The sequence below is a fragment of the Tinamus guttatus genome, unplaced genomic scaffold (assembly GCF_059628265.1).
Source record: "Tinamus guttatus ecotype Peru unplaced genomic scaffold, ASM5962826v1 Tinamus_guttatus_pri_ptg000307l, whole genome shotgun sequence".
Lineage (NCBI taxonomy): Eukaryota > Metazoa > Chordata > Aves > Tinamiformes > Tinamidae > Tinamus > Tinamus guttatus.
The window spans coordinates 5,941,250-5,959,668 of NW_028288841.1; the positions used below are offsets into that span (position 1 = coordinate 5,941,250).

The following is an 18,419-nucleotide window of genomic DNA, read 5'->3' on the forward strand; positions in this document are numbered from 1 at the left end:
AAAAGGCAGATCAAGAATGAAGATAGTCAGATGAGCATTAACTGTGCTAAGCAAGTCTTTAGACTGTAAACTCAGATTAAAGCAGATTAAAAATACACTAAAGCAACATTCCAGAGCTGTCATCTTTAACTCTTTAGAGCCAGGGCAAGAAAATAAACTGGCATGATTTCTTCAGTGCAGATACAGACCATGGAGATCCACTGAAGACTGCCAAAAAAATTAAACAGAAAAATTGAGAATTAGGATACTTAAGTCCCTCTTCTCTCAAATGAACTCCTTTAAAAATCTACTAATAACTAAAGATGCCTGCAAACAATATGCCTCTTTGTGCAGACTGGCTGAATACTCGCTCTCAGGACTGCCACAGTATTGAATGTAATTGCCTGTGATTACTGGAAGCTGATTAAAACGCTGACAGAAAGGGTGCAATTAGGAAGGCAGAGGGGAAGGAGGGAACCCGGCGCGTCCGAGGTGTGCAGACCAAGGCAGGCAAAGAGCTGGGAGCGCGCCCAGCGCCAGGGCGAAGGCAGCAGCGCTCCCGGGCCCTCGCCGCCGCCGCTTCCCGGGATCAGCGCCCGCAGGACGGAGCTGAGGGCTGGAGCAGGGGCTGTCCCGGCGCGCGGAGCCCCGCACGGCGGTGGCGGCGGCTCGGGCTGAGCCGGGAGGAGCGGGATGTGACATAACCGAGGAGCTGGGGAGTATCTAGGTCAGGCCAATTCAGCAGCTCGCTTTCAGCACGGCTGGGCTGGGTGATTACCCGGAGGAGAACAAGGGCAGCAAAGGAACCACCCTCTGGCTTAAAAGCAATCCCAACAGAGCTCCTTGGGATCGCAGGTGCTCACGCAGCCCCAGCTACCTGCACCCGGTTCACACTGCTCAGCAAAGCTCCAGTATCAGGTGCCCCATCCTCTCTGCAGCCCACCAAGCTCCAACCTTTGCCAATGAGCTCCGATAGGACCAAGGTACTTCCCAAGGACAAGATTCCCAGGCTGAGGAAAATCTCAGCAAAGCCTCCATCCACAGCAGGTTAAGGAGGCAAAGCACCATGCAGAAAGAGCAGGAGATGCAGAAAACATAGACTAGGAACAAATTAAAGGGCAGCTCCTCTGACCCTCCCCAGAAAGGCACTTGAGGGTTGCAGGCAGATTGCATTTCCCCCTGCTACAGAGAGCAGCCTGGATTACATTTAGACAGCCCAATGTATCCTTCCCTTCATCCTCTTACTCCTCCTTGACCGTGCCACATTACCCAGCTCTTTACTGCAAAGCCTTTTCCATGGCACTCCTGGGTGAGGAGGTTATCTCTGCCCCCAGCAAGTTATCAGTCCACACAGGAATGGGGCAGGCAGACAGGTGGGCAGAGCCCCTGTTGGGGCCACGGTGCCCAAGCCTGGTGGCCCCTGAGATCCCTTGCCACACAGGAGGGATGGGAGCCCGAGCCCACATGCAGTGGCCCATCCAGAGCATTGGGAACTTTAGCCCTTTCTTGGCAGGAATTGCTTCTTCCCAACTCAGTGGCTTGGGTCAGTCCAGCCCTTTCCTATTACAGCAGCATGGTGAAATACTCAAACATCAACCACACAAGGCTGAGCTGTCGGAGCATCTTTACTCCATGGCCAGAAGATGAAAGTCAAGACTCTGGGCATCACAATAACTGCCAGCAGGTAGAGCAAGGAGGGGGACACGGGGCAAGAGATGTAGAGTTGGTCTGAGCTTCACACCTCACAACATGTATTTCTCATAAGCAATAGGACAATCCAGCAGGAACACAACATGCACCTACCCCAGACATTCAGGGCTGGGAGCCTTGGACCCACTTCAACCTCTCTTAGACACTGCAGAGTCCTTTGAATACATCTGCACTGTGGCTAAGTCCCCACCAAGTCATTGGCCTGAGATCTCATGGGGGTAATGACGAGTGGGGAGCCCCAGGAGGTCTGTCAGCTCATGTTAGTGTGAAGATCTTGCCTCCTACCAGCGGGCAAGGTAACACACATTTAGCCCACACGCTAACTCTGCTCCATCCTTTTCAATCCACTGCCATGTTGCAGGAGAGCTTGGGTGGAGCTGGCTGCCAGCAGCTGCAGCAGGAGCAGAAGACAACAGATTCCATGGAGCAGAAGTGCTGCAAAAGCCGGCAGGTCCTGCCAATCCTCATGCTGGCCTTCACACGTGTGATCTTCCAGAGCAAAATGACAGATACAGGCAATGGACAGAGGATATTTTAACAGTTTTGGAGAGAATCGGACTACACCGTGTTACAAAGCTGTATGGGAACACTGCCCTCGCTCTAGGGATGTGGGAGAATTAGGAAATATCTGTTATAAAGCTTTCGAGAGCTTTTTAATAAATGACCACTTTGCTCTCCATGAGCTGGAGGGCAGCCAGACTTTATACTCACACCAGGGGTCTGTTTCAACAGCTCCTCTTGGTAAGCACAAGTCTCCAGGCTGCCAAGGGCTCACAAGAATCACTGTTCATGAAGCCAACGCAGTTACAGACTCCACTGAAAACTTCAATTTCCTTTTCTTTTTCTTTTAAGCAATTCTTGCAAGTCCTTAAAACACATGGGAAATTAAATAAATAAATCCCCTGACACCCAAATTTAGAGAGGAAAAGGGGAACACAGCCAACTTGACCAAGATCTTAGTTTACAGAATGTATTTTAAGGACTGGCAAAGAGTCAACCATATGGCTGCAAAGCTATATGGAGGTTAGATCTAATGTATAATAAACTTGACAGTGTTTCACTAGCCAAGTAGGGTGTTATTTTTCCAAACTTGGCTGTTTTGAAAGAAGAAAAGACTAATCTATCTTTTCAAATTTATCATCAACATGTGTGACCAGCTCCTATGCGCCTCCTTAAACATAGCCCAGTTATGGTCAAGGGCTTGTGCAATAACACACTGAACATGTTACAAGGCTTCCCTATCCTCCTGCAAACACGTCAACTTGAGATACTTCTTTTACCTGCAATTAAGAGCTAGGCTTTCACTGTTTAAAGTCCAGCTGGGTAGTGGATTGCGGCAGGCATCACTACAAATCCCAAGATCTAGGCACGCGCTGGCGATGAGGAAACCCTGTGTGCCAGAGCTTTGCTCAGGCTCCTCCGAGCTGAAAGGCAGTGGCCAGATCCAGCTCCTGTGGGAGGAAGCACCTCGAGGGCACGGGCAGCAAACACGGAGCGGGTCATGCTGGCAAATGCAGGGGCTCAGCGCGGCAGCAGCTCTGTCCTCAACTGTAACACTGATAAAACACGATTCACAAAAGGAAAAACAGCCTCGAGCCTCCGTGTTTAGGGAGACTGAGACGTTATTGTGCCTGTCTGGCCTCCAAAGCCAGGGGGAACCCGGCACCTCGGCTGCAGGGAGGAGCTGCTGCACTGCGGCTCCAAGGGGATGAGGTGCTGGAGAGCTGCTGGGCACTGCACAGCACCAAGTCCATTTTCTCCATTTCCTGAATTTTAATTCAACTTTTTATTGCATTATTTATCACTCCAAATTTATGATACTTAATAATTAATAGAGACTAATATAATTACTAAAATAATCAATAATTGATAGACTATATTACTTATTCTGAATTTTTACTCAGCTGGGAGCAAAGGACTCTCTAGAGCAATGAGAGCAAGAAAGAAAATGCAGCGCAGGCTGCGTTTCGCTAGGGAGATACCACTGCCTTTGAACACAGTCACTTTTCTTCCCTGGCCGGACACTTCCTTGCACACAGCAGGACTGCACGACCCTGCATCTCAAAATATTGCTTGCAAGTTCATCATGCCAATTCTGAGCACTGCTTCGTCCATGCGCCAGGCCCCTGTACCATCCTGGGAACAGACTGTTGTGAAAACCTGGAGAACAGCTTTGGGAAAGACAACAACGTGATGGGCTTTAAGCAATCTTACCCATGTGGGTCCTCTCACACCCTATATTGCGGCACTTACCCTTCAAGCCACATTCCTGTCCCACATGGTGCCACACAGATCCAGGTCAGGATAGGGCCCTTTGCATTGAGTTTGTCAAGGAGACGGTGCCTGCATGGGCGTTAAGGAGCGTCCCACATCTACTGCTGGGGCACAGGCTGCTCCTTCTTAACATGCTGGGATTTGCTCACCCCAGGAATAAAGCAGAGAAAGAAAAGAAGAGAAAAAGAAAAAAGGAAAGAAAAAGAAAAGAAAGCAGGAGAGGCAGGCCGAAGCTCCCTGAGCTGGATTAACAACTGAGAAGTGCCAGGGGACATTCCTCATCTCGTTAGCGAGCACCAGGCAGTTGCTTCACCAGAGCAAGGAATCTGTTTGCATTGGGAGGCCGATACTCCCCTTCCTGCAGGCAGTGCCTCCTTGCCCTGCAGCACAACGGAGCGTCTGCGCGGATCCATCCGAGCTGCCTGGGTGCCTCCCTGCCAGGATCCACGAGCTTCAGCACGAGAACGGGAATCTAGAGGGAGATGGAGCTTTCCCAAGGGGATGAAAATATTCGAAAACAACCTAATTTGCAGGCTAAAACCCACTTCTGCTGTAAGGCAGAAGGGTTAAGTCTCACTCAAGGTTCCACCCTCACAACTGACTCAGCTTTCCATTTCTCTATATTTCTCTAGTAAATTAATTGCTTAATGACTACTGGTTATTAGTAAGTTGCAAGGATCTGGACGGAGCGCCGCAGAGGGGCTCTTGCAGGCTTGCTGACAAGCTAACCCTCCCACCCCAGGCAAAGGGCTCCGGCCCTGCCGTGCCAGGCGCTGCAGAGCTCCCGGCCGAGGGCAGCACAATGTGTTAGAGGAAACTTCTTGAGGGGAGACCAAGGCCGCCTTCAAACTCCCACAAGTTTGCTAGGGTAATTTAGCCAGGTATCTAAATGCCTTGTCCTCCTCACAAGATTAGCAACTAGGGAACAAAGCCTGTAAAACTTGACATTAAGGGCAGTTTAACACAAAGCAGCCAGACAGGAACAGGGTGGAGGCGGCAGGGACATGGCTTCTCCTCTCCCTTTTGCACCAGAGTCATAAAAACGTCAGGAGAAGAGCAGAGAGGCCAGCTGGAGGCCTGTAACTTCTGCAACTGCCTTTTCCGAGTCGTCAGATCCACACAGAAAACCTTCTGAGGGTGCCACGATCCAGTCACGAAGAGGAGCAGGAGGGGGATGCTGGCACACACGGACTGCCTGCTTTTATTGCCTGCTTAATTCCTCCACAGGGATCCTCCTCTCAGCATTAAAGCCCATTCCCAGCCCTGCGCCTTCCCTAGAAACCAGATGACAGGAGCTCTCTCCCTCTCTGCTTCGGGCATTCCTGCTTCCAGAAACAGGGAAGCGGCACTTTCTGTGTTACTAGCAATTAGAGCACACACCTAGCAAGTGACAGCGGGGAGAAAAAAGCAGCAGCCTTTGTTCCAGCCTCCTCCAGCTCCCGAAGCTCCGAGGGAAATACATGGATGCTGCAGCCTGCTGATGGCAGCACCTAGCGCGCGCCGGGCGCTTCACGTATCAGCACTTCACGTATCATCAGCACTTCATTTCAATAATATGAAGTTATGCGGTTTGAATAATATTTATCTGGGCCAGATGCGGCTCTCTCTCCTCACCGTCTGGATGACGCACATGTATATGATGAGTGAGGGTGTTTTCTCTCTTGTATACCTTTTTGTTCTTATATGTACACAAGAATAATTACGCTCGCATCCAAATGTTTTGATATGGAACTAGTATTTATTTCAATAGCAGATTAGGTTTGGACAGCAGTGGTATTTTTTGCATTCCATGACTAAAACCAGTCCCATTTTCCAATGGGAAAATTATTTGCTTTTTCTTACTAGTGAAACTTATCCAGCATTCCCAGAAAGGATCTCTAGAAGTTGCCAAGACCCTTTACTTAAAAAGGCAAATATGCCAACTGGAGATTTGCTTCATTAATCTTAACCAGTGAGGCCTTCAAGCATTTTTATAACATAAACATTTTGTAAAATGGCACCCATTGCCTTGATGCTTCCAGACACCAATTCCCATACAAATGACAGCTACAACTTTGCCTTCAACTACTCTCATATCTAAGGCTTCTGATCCATCCTTAACTTGGCAGAGTTTGGATACTGCATGAGAATCCTCTAAATATGAAACATAAGGTAGAAAAACTCACAGCTAGCGAAAGACTTCGGCCCATACACTACACTGCAGCTAACAGTAAATGACTGTTTTCCAAGAAAAGGCGGTGAATGAGTGATCTTCATACACTGCTTGAACCATGAGTAACGAAAGCGCCAGCTGCCCAAGTTGGATGTTAACAGGGAAACGGCAGAGACACGAGGCACAGGGAGAACAAAGGTCACAAACGCAGCCGCTGTCGCACCCAAGGTTTGTGACATGGCACAAGGGCTCCTGCAAACCCAGTCAGCAGGGGACCAAGCTTGCACACAAAACTGGGGCCACCACATCCTGAAGTAACTTTAAAATACACGGCACCACCTTAACCGTTTTCAGAAAACAGAAAAGGCTTTTTAGCCAGAGAGAAGAGATGGAAACTAGTTTAATTTCTATCCTGATTACTATTTTATTCACTTCAGTACTTTACTACTTCACTGGCTTAAATTAAGCCAGGAAATCAGAGGAACGGGAACAAAGTTCACAGTATAGGAGCTACAGCATTTACAGCCTTTCTTGCTCTTCAGCTAAGTTTGACTTGAGATCAGTAAAGAGATGCTCTCCTTGAACACTTACTCTGAAGTGTGCAAGAAGAATGTGTCACTCCAACAGAGCCCATCTGCAAGGCCTCAACTCAGATTTCCAACAGCTCTAAAGCTTAAGTATATTTGAAACTTATTCTAGCCTGGTGAGCAGGCCAGGGGGCTGTGGAAACAGGAGCAGGAAACCATCACCTTTGTCCATTTGCTTAAAGCATCAGGGTTTAAACGGAGGAGGAAATTATGGCAAGATTTTGAGGATTTGGTATGATTTGGAAGTTAGATTGAGCTCATATCTAGTTTGCAGAACTGCTGGGGTGACAGAAGCAGCAATAACAAGGCAATGCACAACAAGAAGTCCCAAGGGACACCGAATCTTACCTTGTGCACACAAGACTTTGCATTCAGAAAGAACAGCTCTACCGTTGTTTTGTCCTTGAGAAAGGAAATGCTTTCAATGTAGAACCTGGAAAAGCAAAAAAAAACAATGTTACTTTCTTGAACACATTTCATCTTCCTCCCAAATCATTCTGATTTCCTCAACATTTTGTTCCCTAGTGATACAAATGGTACAGAGGAACTATGAGTTACAGCACTTAATTTCCTGCTTATTAGGAGGGAACAAGCAGAAAATCCTGGGCCAACAGCACACAGGGGAAGACAAACTCCTTGTTCAGTAGAGCATTGATGCTTGACGACTCTCCATCTCTCGAAACCCTGCAAAATTTCGAAGGAGCAAAACCCATCACTCCTAGGCGGACAAGAAAACACAGGATTGGGAAAGGCAACTGAAAAGGGCGAGTTGGGTCTCAGCAGAACCGCCCCGGAGCACTGCCCAGGCAGAACCTGCCCGCGAGCTGCGGCAGCCCCCTCGGGCAGGCGGTGATGAGCAGGTCTGACCAACATCTGCTGGGGTCACATTGGTAGCCTGATTCTGCCTCTACGCGAGGAGAAAGGGTAGATCTAACACCCCCCTGGACACTCGTTTTAGCTTTTTAACTCATAGAGGTTTATTTAGCCTTAATGGCAAGGCACTGGCAGGGGGCCATGCCTCCAAGCTCCAGTCCTCTCTGAAGAGAAATCCAGGGCACCTGGGAAGGCAGCAGCATTACCCAGGGATATTCTGAGGAGAAATCTGGAGCCATCACCTGCTCCGTACCTGCAAGCCCCGAGCTTGCCACCACATCCCAAATTAGCAGCTAATCCCACTGCAACCTACTAGTCTAAGACATTCCAGGCAAAACTTGCTACCAGAAGAATAAGTCTACAGGACAGCACAAATAGGTGACGTGTTGCAAAGGCACTGCCAACTACATTAATTCAACTGCTGGCTACTTTAGCCTAGCCAAGGTTAGCAGATGGGCCCCAGTTTGTTATGAGCCTGTCTAAAGGACCATGAGCACAGCTGGCACTCTGCAAACCCCACACAACTTGTCTGTGCTTCTCAACAACTCGCTTGAGGCATTAAACTAAGCACAGAGATAGAGTAAAAGGTGCAGGGAAAACACGTCTCTAATTTGTGAAACAGGGAACTGCCAAGTGAGTTTAAAGAGACAAATTTGTGTGAACAGGGTCCTGTCAGTGCTCCTTTAGGTGTATAAAGGCAGGATTCATTTTCAACAGCCAGCTCCTTAAGGCTGGCAAATGTTGGATCCAGACTTTCCCACGCAGTGCCAGAAAGGAAGGAATATCCTCTCTTCCTGAGCCAAGTGAAAACGAGGGACAACCACCAGCCTGGCAGCAGGGACCAAACCAGGGCTGCTCCCCTGCTCACCTTTGAGAGCAGGAGGGTTGGATGGAGCACGGAGGCCCTGAGCCCTCCCACAGCCCCAGCGCCCCTGCAGCAGCCACAGGGCTCTCGGGATAGGTGATTTCCAAGACATGGGAAAGAGGCCGGAGCACGTGGTTGGAGGCAGCAGAGCCAATGTCTGCTGCACCTGCCAGGCGCTTACACAATATTTATGCTGCAGCTTGAGACAAACATACATTAAATAGTAATTGCTTTAATATTTCACATTCCTGCAGCACATGACAACAAATTAATTTTAAAGCACTGCACAGAATGCCTCTGCAGGACAGGGAGACAATGATTTATCCCATTTTATAGGTATGCAGCCTGGCCCAGGAGGAGACCCAAGCCCAGTATCCTGCCGAGGGCTCTGCACGGCTGGTTTGTGTTTGTTTCCATGACTCACCTTTCCGAGCAAGGAGAGCTGCAGGAGCCATGAGCATTTCCATCCCCCTTGGATCATATCAAATATCATCTTTTCAACGGCTCTGCTAACCTCCACTTTACAGATGCTATAATGTTTCTCTCCAGAAGTGCAGAGCTTCAGCAGTTAAGAGCCTCAGCCGACACACACTCTGTCCTGACCTGCAGCCAGAGCAGCACTTAAAGGCTGGTGCCCTCCTTAACCTGCTAGAGCCTCGCTCTCTCCACTGGTCTGAAAACCTAATTTTCCTCAACTAAGGGCTTTGCTGGCAGTTTCTTTCAGTTAAGGATGCCAGAAGTGACATAGCTTCCCTTATAAGCAGGGCAGTACTTGGCCCCTCTCCAGAGCAGGTTCCCTGGATCACAGATGTTTAGGGCACCATAAAGCCCTAACGCTGCATCCTACACAACACTGAGCATCTGAGGTGTCTGCCGGCCTCAGTGGAGCCGCCTTGTGCTCAAGAACCTTCCCCCATTAATTCTCGAGTAAGAAGAGAGAGTTTCACAGATGCTCAAGTGGCAAAGGCACCATTTTTCTAACCTCAAACTACCATAAACTGCTGGGGTGACTCAGTGCAGCCATCAGGTGGAAGCGCTATGGCAGGATAACTAGAGCACTCAGGCCCCCAAACCTCATCCGAAGCACGCTCATCCAAGAAACCAGAGAAATAAAGAAGTGGATATCACCAAATGGAGACGTGCTGTGCTATTTCTGACAGACAGCAGCCCTCGCTGCCTCCCACACAGAAGCAATGCCTCTGATAACGTGGGAGAGGACATCAGGGAGGCATTGCCCTCCCCCAGCCAGGTCAACGGGTTTTAGTTCTTTGGTGGTACAAGTTGCACAGCTTTATCACCATGGTACAGACAGGCAACACTGGACCGCAGAGATAAGGATGTTCCGGGGACGGCAGGCATGGTTGGCAGCAGTGTAAAGCACATGTTGTGTTTCATTCCTGGTGCTGTCATCATCTTAAACTGGAATGATGCTTTTGGAAGTCCAAAACCAGCATCAGCCAGCCCTTCACCAGCTGCTTGTACCACAAAAACTCATGTAACAGGACTAATTTTATGCCAGCTGAAGAAAAGCAACTGACACCTGTAAGAATTTCTCCTGTGCTTCGTTACTGAGCTGTGAACCACAGAGGGGCATAAGGAGGTGCCTGGGGATTTCCAGTACTTCTGATGGAAAGTGGTCATTACAGTACGGAAAAGTGCTGAGAACTGAGGCTCTGCTGTGTTTGCCACTGCCTATGAAGACGGTGGCTTCTCATCCCTTCTTGCTACTCTTGTATCTGAGATGAAAACTGTGAAACAGTATTTGCCCTAAACAGTTGCATCTACTTCAAATAACACATTAATGAAGGAAAAAGTTTTGAAGTATATAAACCATGTACATGTTTTCTGCTTTCTCAGCAAGAGTCACTTGCTTTCAAGCAACGAAGCGACAGCACAAGTAACTTTTTCCTCTAAACTTCAAGTTCCAACTCCCTTGAAGTAAAAAGAAACAAAGAGGGTTTTCTGTATAGAAATAGCCCAAACTGCATATTTTTAATTAAAAAAAGAATTATTTCAGTGACACCAATGACTAAATTCAGGTTTTTTTTTTTTTTGAAGAATCACTTTCCTTGAAATTTTGTTGCAGAAAATATAGTTGAAGATGGTTTTATAAATAGGGTCAATACTTGGTATTAAATTGGTGCTTTTCATTTTCAAAATGCTGTGCACTCACTCTAAAAAGGCATTAAGCATCCTGCAAATAGCAGGAGTTAAGTAATCCTGACACAGGAGACCCATCCAAAGAGCTAGACTGAGGCCAAATTAACATTTGTTTGCCAAAAGTTCATTAACCTACAACTCCCAGCCAGAGGAATATTAAGCTCAAATTCTGCTATTACATTCACTTTCCTTCTTGGAATATTCCATTCAGCTCCATGACCTTGTTTCACATACCTAGCCGGGTGGAGTCAAGACCAGATGAGTCAATGCACAGCAGAACTGCTAAATCAGACATTTGCTGGAGAAAGAACTATGAACACTGATGACTACACCTATATTCAAGGGCAAGGGCCTTCCATGCAATGGTACAGTAAAGGCTAGAGCATGAAGCTGCTTTCTAGGCAGCAAGGCCAATTGTGGGTGCTGCAGATGGAGGCTCAGAAGGGCTGTCGTGCCCCTTTCTCTGGTGCTGCCCATCGCTGAAGGGCACCACAGCTCCCGGGACAAGTGGGGGGCCACCCTGCAGCATCATCTGCCACTGCCACTTTATCTTCAAGGCTGGAGACTTCCCACCCAGGGGACTTAAAGCTGCCTCCTGCCCATCTTCTCCTCCCGCCTGGTGGCCACGGAGGTGCTGCCTCTGCCGAGGAAGCAGTGACCTTCATCCCTTCCCTACTCTTCCATCTGGGCTCGGGGCACCAAGTGGTGCTCTGCACATTTCAGCTGATCACCTGAGAGTCTAATTAAACAAATAGACTATAACAGGGCCCATGTGTTTGCAAGAGATAAGTGTCTTCACCCAAGGCACACGCTGAGGAAGAAAGGCTTGGAGTCACTTACTTGTCCAAGAGCTCGTGACAAAAGAGAAAGCTGCTGATTTTGAAGAGGCATTTCTGCAGCAATATCCATTTCCTACGGATCACATAGCTTTTCACTGCTAATTATTTCTACTTCCTCCTGCTTTTGCCCTGCACAGGCTTCTAACTCTCTGCCCACTTGCTTGGCTCCTAATTGCTTGTTTTGGATCCCAAGACCCTGGGGTAGTCAGCCTTAAAATTAACTTCTAGAAGCAGATTTTTCTTTTCCAAGCCCACTCTTTAGACATTAACTCTTGCTCTGCTCTCTGCATGCCCTGTGTTGGAAAGGACTATTTCGCATACAAAAGTGGTGGAAGCCAAAATCATGACCCAGCATCACTGGGCCCAACCAAACAACAGCTCAAGTCCAGCTGCCTTTGCAGCTTTCTTAGGGTCTTTGCTCTTGAGATGGTCTTGGCAACAGTTTAACCCCTGGCAAAAGCCACTGCAGTCAAGGCCCGTGTTATCTGGGGGATGATCCTCAGAAGGAGCAGAGTTCTTCAGCCTTCCCACATTGTCACTGCACGTAAGGAGGGGACAGTCTCACAGCGGGAACATGGCAGAAAGCAGTAGGTAGAACACACAAAGGGCCCATATCCAGTTTCATTTCTAGTTAACACATGAATACTGGATTTTTTAGTGCATTTTTTTCCTTCTGTGGGAAGGAGTAGGAGGGAGAAAGAAGCTCCGAGCTCCACCACAAACAAAGGGGAATTCAGCAAACAGCGAGTGCTGTTTTTTGGAAGCATTCCCTTATGATTAGGGTGCAGAGGACGTGGCAAGGTGCTGGTGCCAAACTACCAAACTACATCAAAGGCTCTGCTTTGGAGGTGCTTAAACACACAATGCATAGATTTATCCAGCTATGAAAAGGGAATGAGGTCAGTTTGCTCTCCTTTTCCTGATAGACTCTAAAGAAAACAAGCTCCATCAATAAGAATACCACACTTAATCTTTTTTATTTTGCCAGCACAGCTCTGCCAGGTAAGGGCCTGCAAAATTATCCTAACCAAGAGAACTTTGACAGCAAAACCCCTAAGGTAACACAATGACAAAAATCAGCACTTTGCCAGAGAGATTTTTCTCTCTTGGGGAATGATTTAAGCCATGTGAGCAGAGAATCTATCAGCAATCCTGCCTGAGCACAGACTAACCTTAAGTAAACTTGGAAACAAGAAAAAGTAAGTATAACTGTTTAAACAAACTCTAATTCAATACTTTTAAAGAAAATTCAAGCAAACAAGACAAAGTAGCTTTTAAATAAAGTAAAAAAATAATAGCAGCAATGCTCTAATAATTTTTAGAAAGTAGCAACTTCTAAGCTATGTTTTTTCATATTCATAAATACAGAAGAGAACAGCACTTATCCAGGACTTAATCACCTTCTAAAAATAACTTACTGCTTTGACTTATTTTCTTTATCAAATCAGTAATCAGTTACTTTAAACAAAAAGCTGTGGTGATAAATAACCCAAACTGGCAAAGTTTTCTCTGTGGAAACAATTACTCACCTAACTGCAAAGAACAAAGTAGCTGGACCTGGTTTCTTGGGCAAGTCATGATCCAAGACTCTGTGGTCCAGCTGCAGCCAGACACTCTGACCTCTGCAGGAACAAATTGGGGAGTCTATTAAGAAATGGGAAGAGGAAACACACAGATATTTTTCTTTTCTAGTGCTTGTGTTTACTCCTAGTGCTGCTTTAAAAAAGTACAAATCTCATTTCTGACAGAGGCAGGCAAACTTGTGATCAAATGTTTCCTCTTGCCCTAAATTTTGCATTTTGACACAATTCATTCTTAGATGGGCTTTGTAGATGTGTTTTCAGCTTCTGCACAGAACTTAAAGGATGGAGCTCAGAAAAAAAATAAAGAATATTGAAAGGCCTTCCTTGACTATAAACAGGGGCACTTCCATCCACTTCCAAGCAGCCACCCCAACTTGTTGCAAGCAAGGAGCAAAGGCTGGAAGTTTGTACCTCAAAGACTGATCTGATGCTCCCTTCTGTCCACATCAGACTGTGCAGCTTTCTGCTGTCACATCCTAGACTGTCATGTTCTTAGTAACTATCAGGTCCTAAAGCCAGACACTGCAGGGGGCCTGGCTGCAGGCAAACCCATCCAGCGAGGCAGGTGTATCCAGCACAGCTCCCTCGGCAGAGTCCAAAGGAAAAGAGGAATCTCCCAAGTCCCTCCCAGTAGCCCTTTGGGTCCTGGGGTGGTAGGGAACACTGGCAGCTCTGGGAGAGGCCGAGCCAAGATTGGCAGCCCATGGAGCATGGGTGCCCTCCAGAGGCAGCAGGGTGGCACCAGGGCCATCCCCAGCCCAGGCACCCATGGGTGCTTCCGAGCCCCCAGGATTTTGGGAAGCCCTGGCAGCACCCTGAGGAAGCTCAGGGAGAAGGGGCAACAACAATCAGAAAGGTCCAGAAGAATTTCATGGCAGTTCTTCTGGAGAAGAAAAAGCCAAGTGTAAATAGCAACCTTAAGGATTAATTTGTTGATAAAAATGCTTTTATCCAGGTTTTCTAAGAGCAGAGAACAAGGATATGGAAAATATATGCTAAGAGGAGAATAGCCTAAAAGTAACACACTATTCCAGGAGGGCTCTAGAGACAAGTGGCTCCTAACACCACTGCAAAAACCAGCAAGGGGCTTCTGCACCAACGCTCCTCTCCAGCAGGCAATAAGTGCACTGCAGGGTGACCTGAACCACGCTCTGAGGGGACTTGCATCCAAAGACAGCATAAAAAGGGGCAAATTTATAGCACCAGCCTAATGCTAAGGAGTTCTGCTCCGGCGGTCTGGGGGAGCTGCAGAGTCAGACCTCTCACAGGGCGAAGCATCTGAGTGCCAAGCCAGGCACATGGGGCAAAGCAACAGCCAAGATCGTGATTAACCCTGGCCATGTCGTAACTCGATGGGCAACAACCTCCTCAGCTGCTCCACCTGCAGCAGCAGTGACATGGCAATTGGAAAGGGAGGGTTGTGCTTTTAAAACTGGGTGCTGCTTTTACAGCTCTTTTGGGTAGTCTGCAAAAGAGCCTGGAAAGTAATGGAGAAGCTACAGGAAACCTGTTTAAGGGGTTGTCTAACTTCTTGCTTTGCTGTTGTTAAGGAAGTTAGTATTTAAAAGGTTCATCAATAATGGATTTGAGACTAATGGGCAAAGTGATTCATTTCAAAAATTTATGCAAATCCTCTTTTTGTTGTTATTAAAAGCACAGACTAGGAAAGCTGGGGGCATTTGCTTGGAAAATAGTTGCTATTTTTTTTTTTTTTTTAAACCTTGCGAGACAAACACAAATAAACAGAAAAAGCTCCAGGAAGATATACTAGAAATATTTTCTGATCTGTTTTGTGCCTTTGCCTTTCCTCAACCAAACAACCATCTTTTAAGATAAGTCTTATTTGCATTACACTGAGCTGTCAGTGTCTGGGAGAGTTTCACACTGCAATAATCTTACAGCTGTTTAAAATCAATCAACATACTCACGTGTCATCTATAAATGTTATTCCAAAATACTCCTTTTCTTTCAGGTTAAAATGTGAGGCCACCAGATCCAGTAACTCTCGAGACAAAAGCTTGGGCTATTGAAAGAATCAGAATAATTTAAATCATTTCAGTGTAGTTTTTATAATAAAAGTTCCTGTTGAAAACACCGATATCAAAGTGATTATAGTCAAGCAGGTAAAAGCCTTGTTGTGTGATACTCCAGTGGTTGCATAGAGCATGGGGCACAGAGTGGCAACCAGGCAGGTTTTGAAGATCTCCAGAGAAGGAGACTCCACAAACTCTCTGGCAGCCTGTTCAGGGTTTCTACAGCTTACAACAAGAGGGATTTCTCAGCTGAGAGAATACTGCATCCTAGACAAACTAATGCATGTAGAAGTCTGTGGGACTTCAGAGTTCAGACTTTGCCCTTCAATAAATGGGACTCATGTGCTGCTTAAAACTTCATCTATGGCCATAGCTCTACTGACTGGTCCTAATCCCTAGAAGGGACACAGTTATGAGCAGCATTGGCCAGAACTGGTTGAAAACCAGCCTGCCCTGCACCAAACCCCACTCCTCATCCCTGAAAGAGCAGCCTTTACCTGGACCAGCAGTTCCAACGTCCTGTCATCGAGGAGCTGAACCTGGCAGTGCCTGCCCTCGGTCATCTGAAAAGAGAGGGACAGCAGCGTGAAGACAGGGAACAGGGAAGATCAGCCCGTGCTGCTTTAAAGTTTTAAGCAGCTCTTGTTTGCACAGGACCACGTGTGGCTCAGCAGCAAGGACAGCAGCGGCGAGTGTTTAATCTGCCCCGATAACCGCATCGACTCCGCACAAAAGCCAACGTCCTTCTCCAAGGACTTGGCACAGGGAGCTGCTTCAGTGCTCCACTCCCAGCGGCTTCAGCCTGTAATTAAGGGTGCTTAGCAGCTCTCGGATCAGATACAAGCGACATCAATGCTATTGGAGAGCTACAGTTTGAGCTGGAGTTTAATTGGAGGATAAACCAGTCTTGCTAGTACTATTAGTCCTAAGTGGCAGCACTCGCCTTTCATTCCAGTGTTGCGCAGAGACAAGAAGGACCTAAGAAGTTGCCATTTCCATCTCCCCAACCATTCCTGCAGACAAGTCAGCCTAATGTTTGGGCTGCTGACAGGTCCTGATCTTCTAGGCTGGGTCTCTACTGGCACATTAGATAACTTCTCACAAGTATTAGAAGTCGCTTTCTTGATAGGATTTTTATATATGTGTCTGCACACACCAAGACAGATGCTTGAAGTGAGTGATTAGAAAGAGGATGAGATTTGCAGCTTCCGATACAGCTGGACTGCCTGGGTTCCATTTCGTGCCACATCCATCTACTGAGGCCGATTTATCTTCCCCTCTGCAAGAGCAGGACACCTCAGAAATAGCTGCACATTATGTCCTTCAGTATCTGCCCTGTGGAACATAATACATTTCCATGAAAGCTTTTGTATTATTTAAAATCTGCTCCAACCCTGGGTTCCGTGCTGGCTTTGGCAGAGGGCTGGCTCTGCAGCTCTGCGAAGGCAAGAGGTGCTCGAGGAGACCGGGCTCTCGTACCCATCCTGCCAGGCTGGCAGTAACTCTCTCCCTGATAGCACAAGCACCTCGTGAACCCTGAGCGCTGAACGGCAGCAAAGGGGGCTTAGATGGGGGCTCCCCAAGGAGCTGGGCAGCACCGAGCGCTTTCCCATCTCCGTGGCGGTAGCAAGGACAGGGCCCAGCTCTACTGCAGCTGGTGGAGCAACAGCCAGGGGAGCATCCAGCCCCAAAAAACTTCCCTGCCCCTGGAATATGGGCAGACACCTCCCGGCATCGCCCCAGCGGCAGCGCTGTGGTCCCCAGTGCCAGGGCGCTGCCTATTCCTGGCTCTGACACTGCCACCACTCCTGTCTGCTCCAATAGCCTCTTCAAATCATTCTCCATCTGTTGCTCTGAGATAGCACCAGGGCTGCCGTTATTTCATTGCGAGATGCTTTAGCTTTCACCCAGCAAAAGCACATCAATCACATCTTGCTTAATTGCCACACTTGTCTATTGTGGAGTAAAAGAGATTTCTATTATAAAAAAAGAAAACAGCACACACGCACACACCACATTTTGCTAAGGCGAAAGAAGGGTTGCAGGGAAGATTAAAATGTAAAAGAAATACCAGCCACAATGTGTGCTTCTATTGAGCTATCCAAGGTAATCTGCAAATGTTTTACAGGTGAAGTACTTAAACCTCACGCCACCCATGAAGGCAGGGAAGGTGCAGCTATCCCCGATTTTATAGATAAGGACATTTCAGGGCAGTGGCTCCGGCTCTGCCCTGAGTACTCCAGCTGCAGAACCTCGTGCTCACTGTGGGGCTGCTCTGAAACCAAAGCAGGGCTTGTGCTGCTGAGCTCATCACAATAGCCTGCACAGCACACGAGAAAACAGTCCTCATTTTCCTCCAGGAATGAATTAAAAATAGTAAAAAAAACCAAAAAACCTTAAACTAACACAACCGCCAGCATTAACCTTTGCAGCAGCATCTTTCTGCAGATAACGTTTCCCCGCGTGGTCTCGCCCGCATCCCTGAAGGCAGAGGGGACGGTGCCGCCGCGTCGGGTGCCCAGCTCTGCAGCAGGGGGTTCGAGACCCAAACCAGAACGGGGCCACCCGGGCCAGCCCGGCCTGGTCTGCCGTGCACCCACCTGCCAAGCGCTGCTCCTGCCCGTGAAACCGCCAGGATTTGGCTGTGCAGCCTCAAAAACGCCGGGCTCCTTGTCCAAGGGCTGCGCCGCAGGAGCCCCGGCGGATGCATTTTCATCCTTAGCTGCGTAGGGCTCACTAATGCAGACAATATCATTGATTTTCTATTTAGCTGAAACAATCAATCACAAGAGGAGCACAGCTGTCTGGCTCAGCTATGAGGTAAGTAATACGAGCAGCCTTGATATATAAATATATATGTACAGACCATCCATGTTTTCAGCTCATTCTCATTGATTTTGCATTCTCTGTGCAAATGAACAATTTAGTTGTATTTTTGCAACGTGAACTCATTGCTAGCCTTTTTAGCAGTGATTTTTTTAAAAGCCTAATAATATTTAGCTAAAGCAACAGCATAAAATTCATTAAATACTCTCATCTCATTCTGCATAGGAAATGAGTGGAGCAACATAACGCAGAGCCTAATTTTTTTGGCTAAGCCGTAGCAAGATGCTGCATTCTCATGGTTCCCAAGTCATCTGTATGCTCTACGCACAAGTAACCAGCATAAACCAGCCTTATGCAATGAGAAAATATAGAGAGGAATGAAAAGCAGAGGAAAACAGCATCCCATGCACTGTGCTGATGTTACTGCGGCTCCGCAGGCCTCCCGACGCACAGGGAAAGGAGGGAGCTTCCAACAAGGAGGGGATTTGTGGGGCTTGTCCATAGGGGAGGAACAGAGGGAAGAAGGAACACAGTTCCT

General features: G+C 47.6%; 1 protein-coding gene across 1 annotated transcript in view; it reads right to left on the reverse strand.

Moving 5' to 3' along the window:
* FRMD4B (FERM domain containing 4B) overlaps positions 1-18,419 on the reverse strand; it is a 73,968-nt gene that overhangs the window by 41,829 nt on the left and 13,720 nt on the right. Inside the window, exons 2-5 of the mRNA XM_088528306.1 lie at positions 15,553-15,618; positions 14,951-15,045; positions 12,969-13,061; positions 7,051-7,135 (exon numbers count right to left, since the gene is read on the reverse strand). Of these exons, the coding sequence (XP_088384432.1) occupies positions 7,051-7,135; positions 12,969-13,061; positions 14,951-15,045; positions 15,553-15,618 (339 nt within the window). The remainder of the gene's footprint in view (positions 1-7,050; positions 7,136-12,968; positions 13,062-14,950; positions 15,046-15,552; positions 15,619-18,419) is intronic.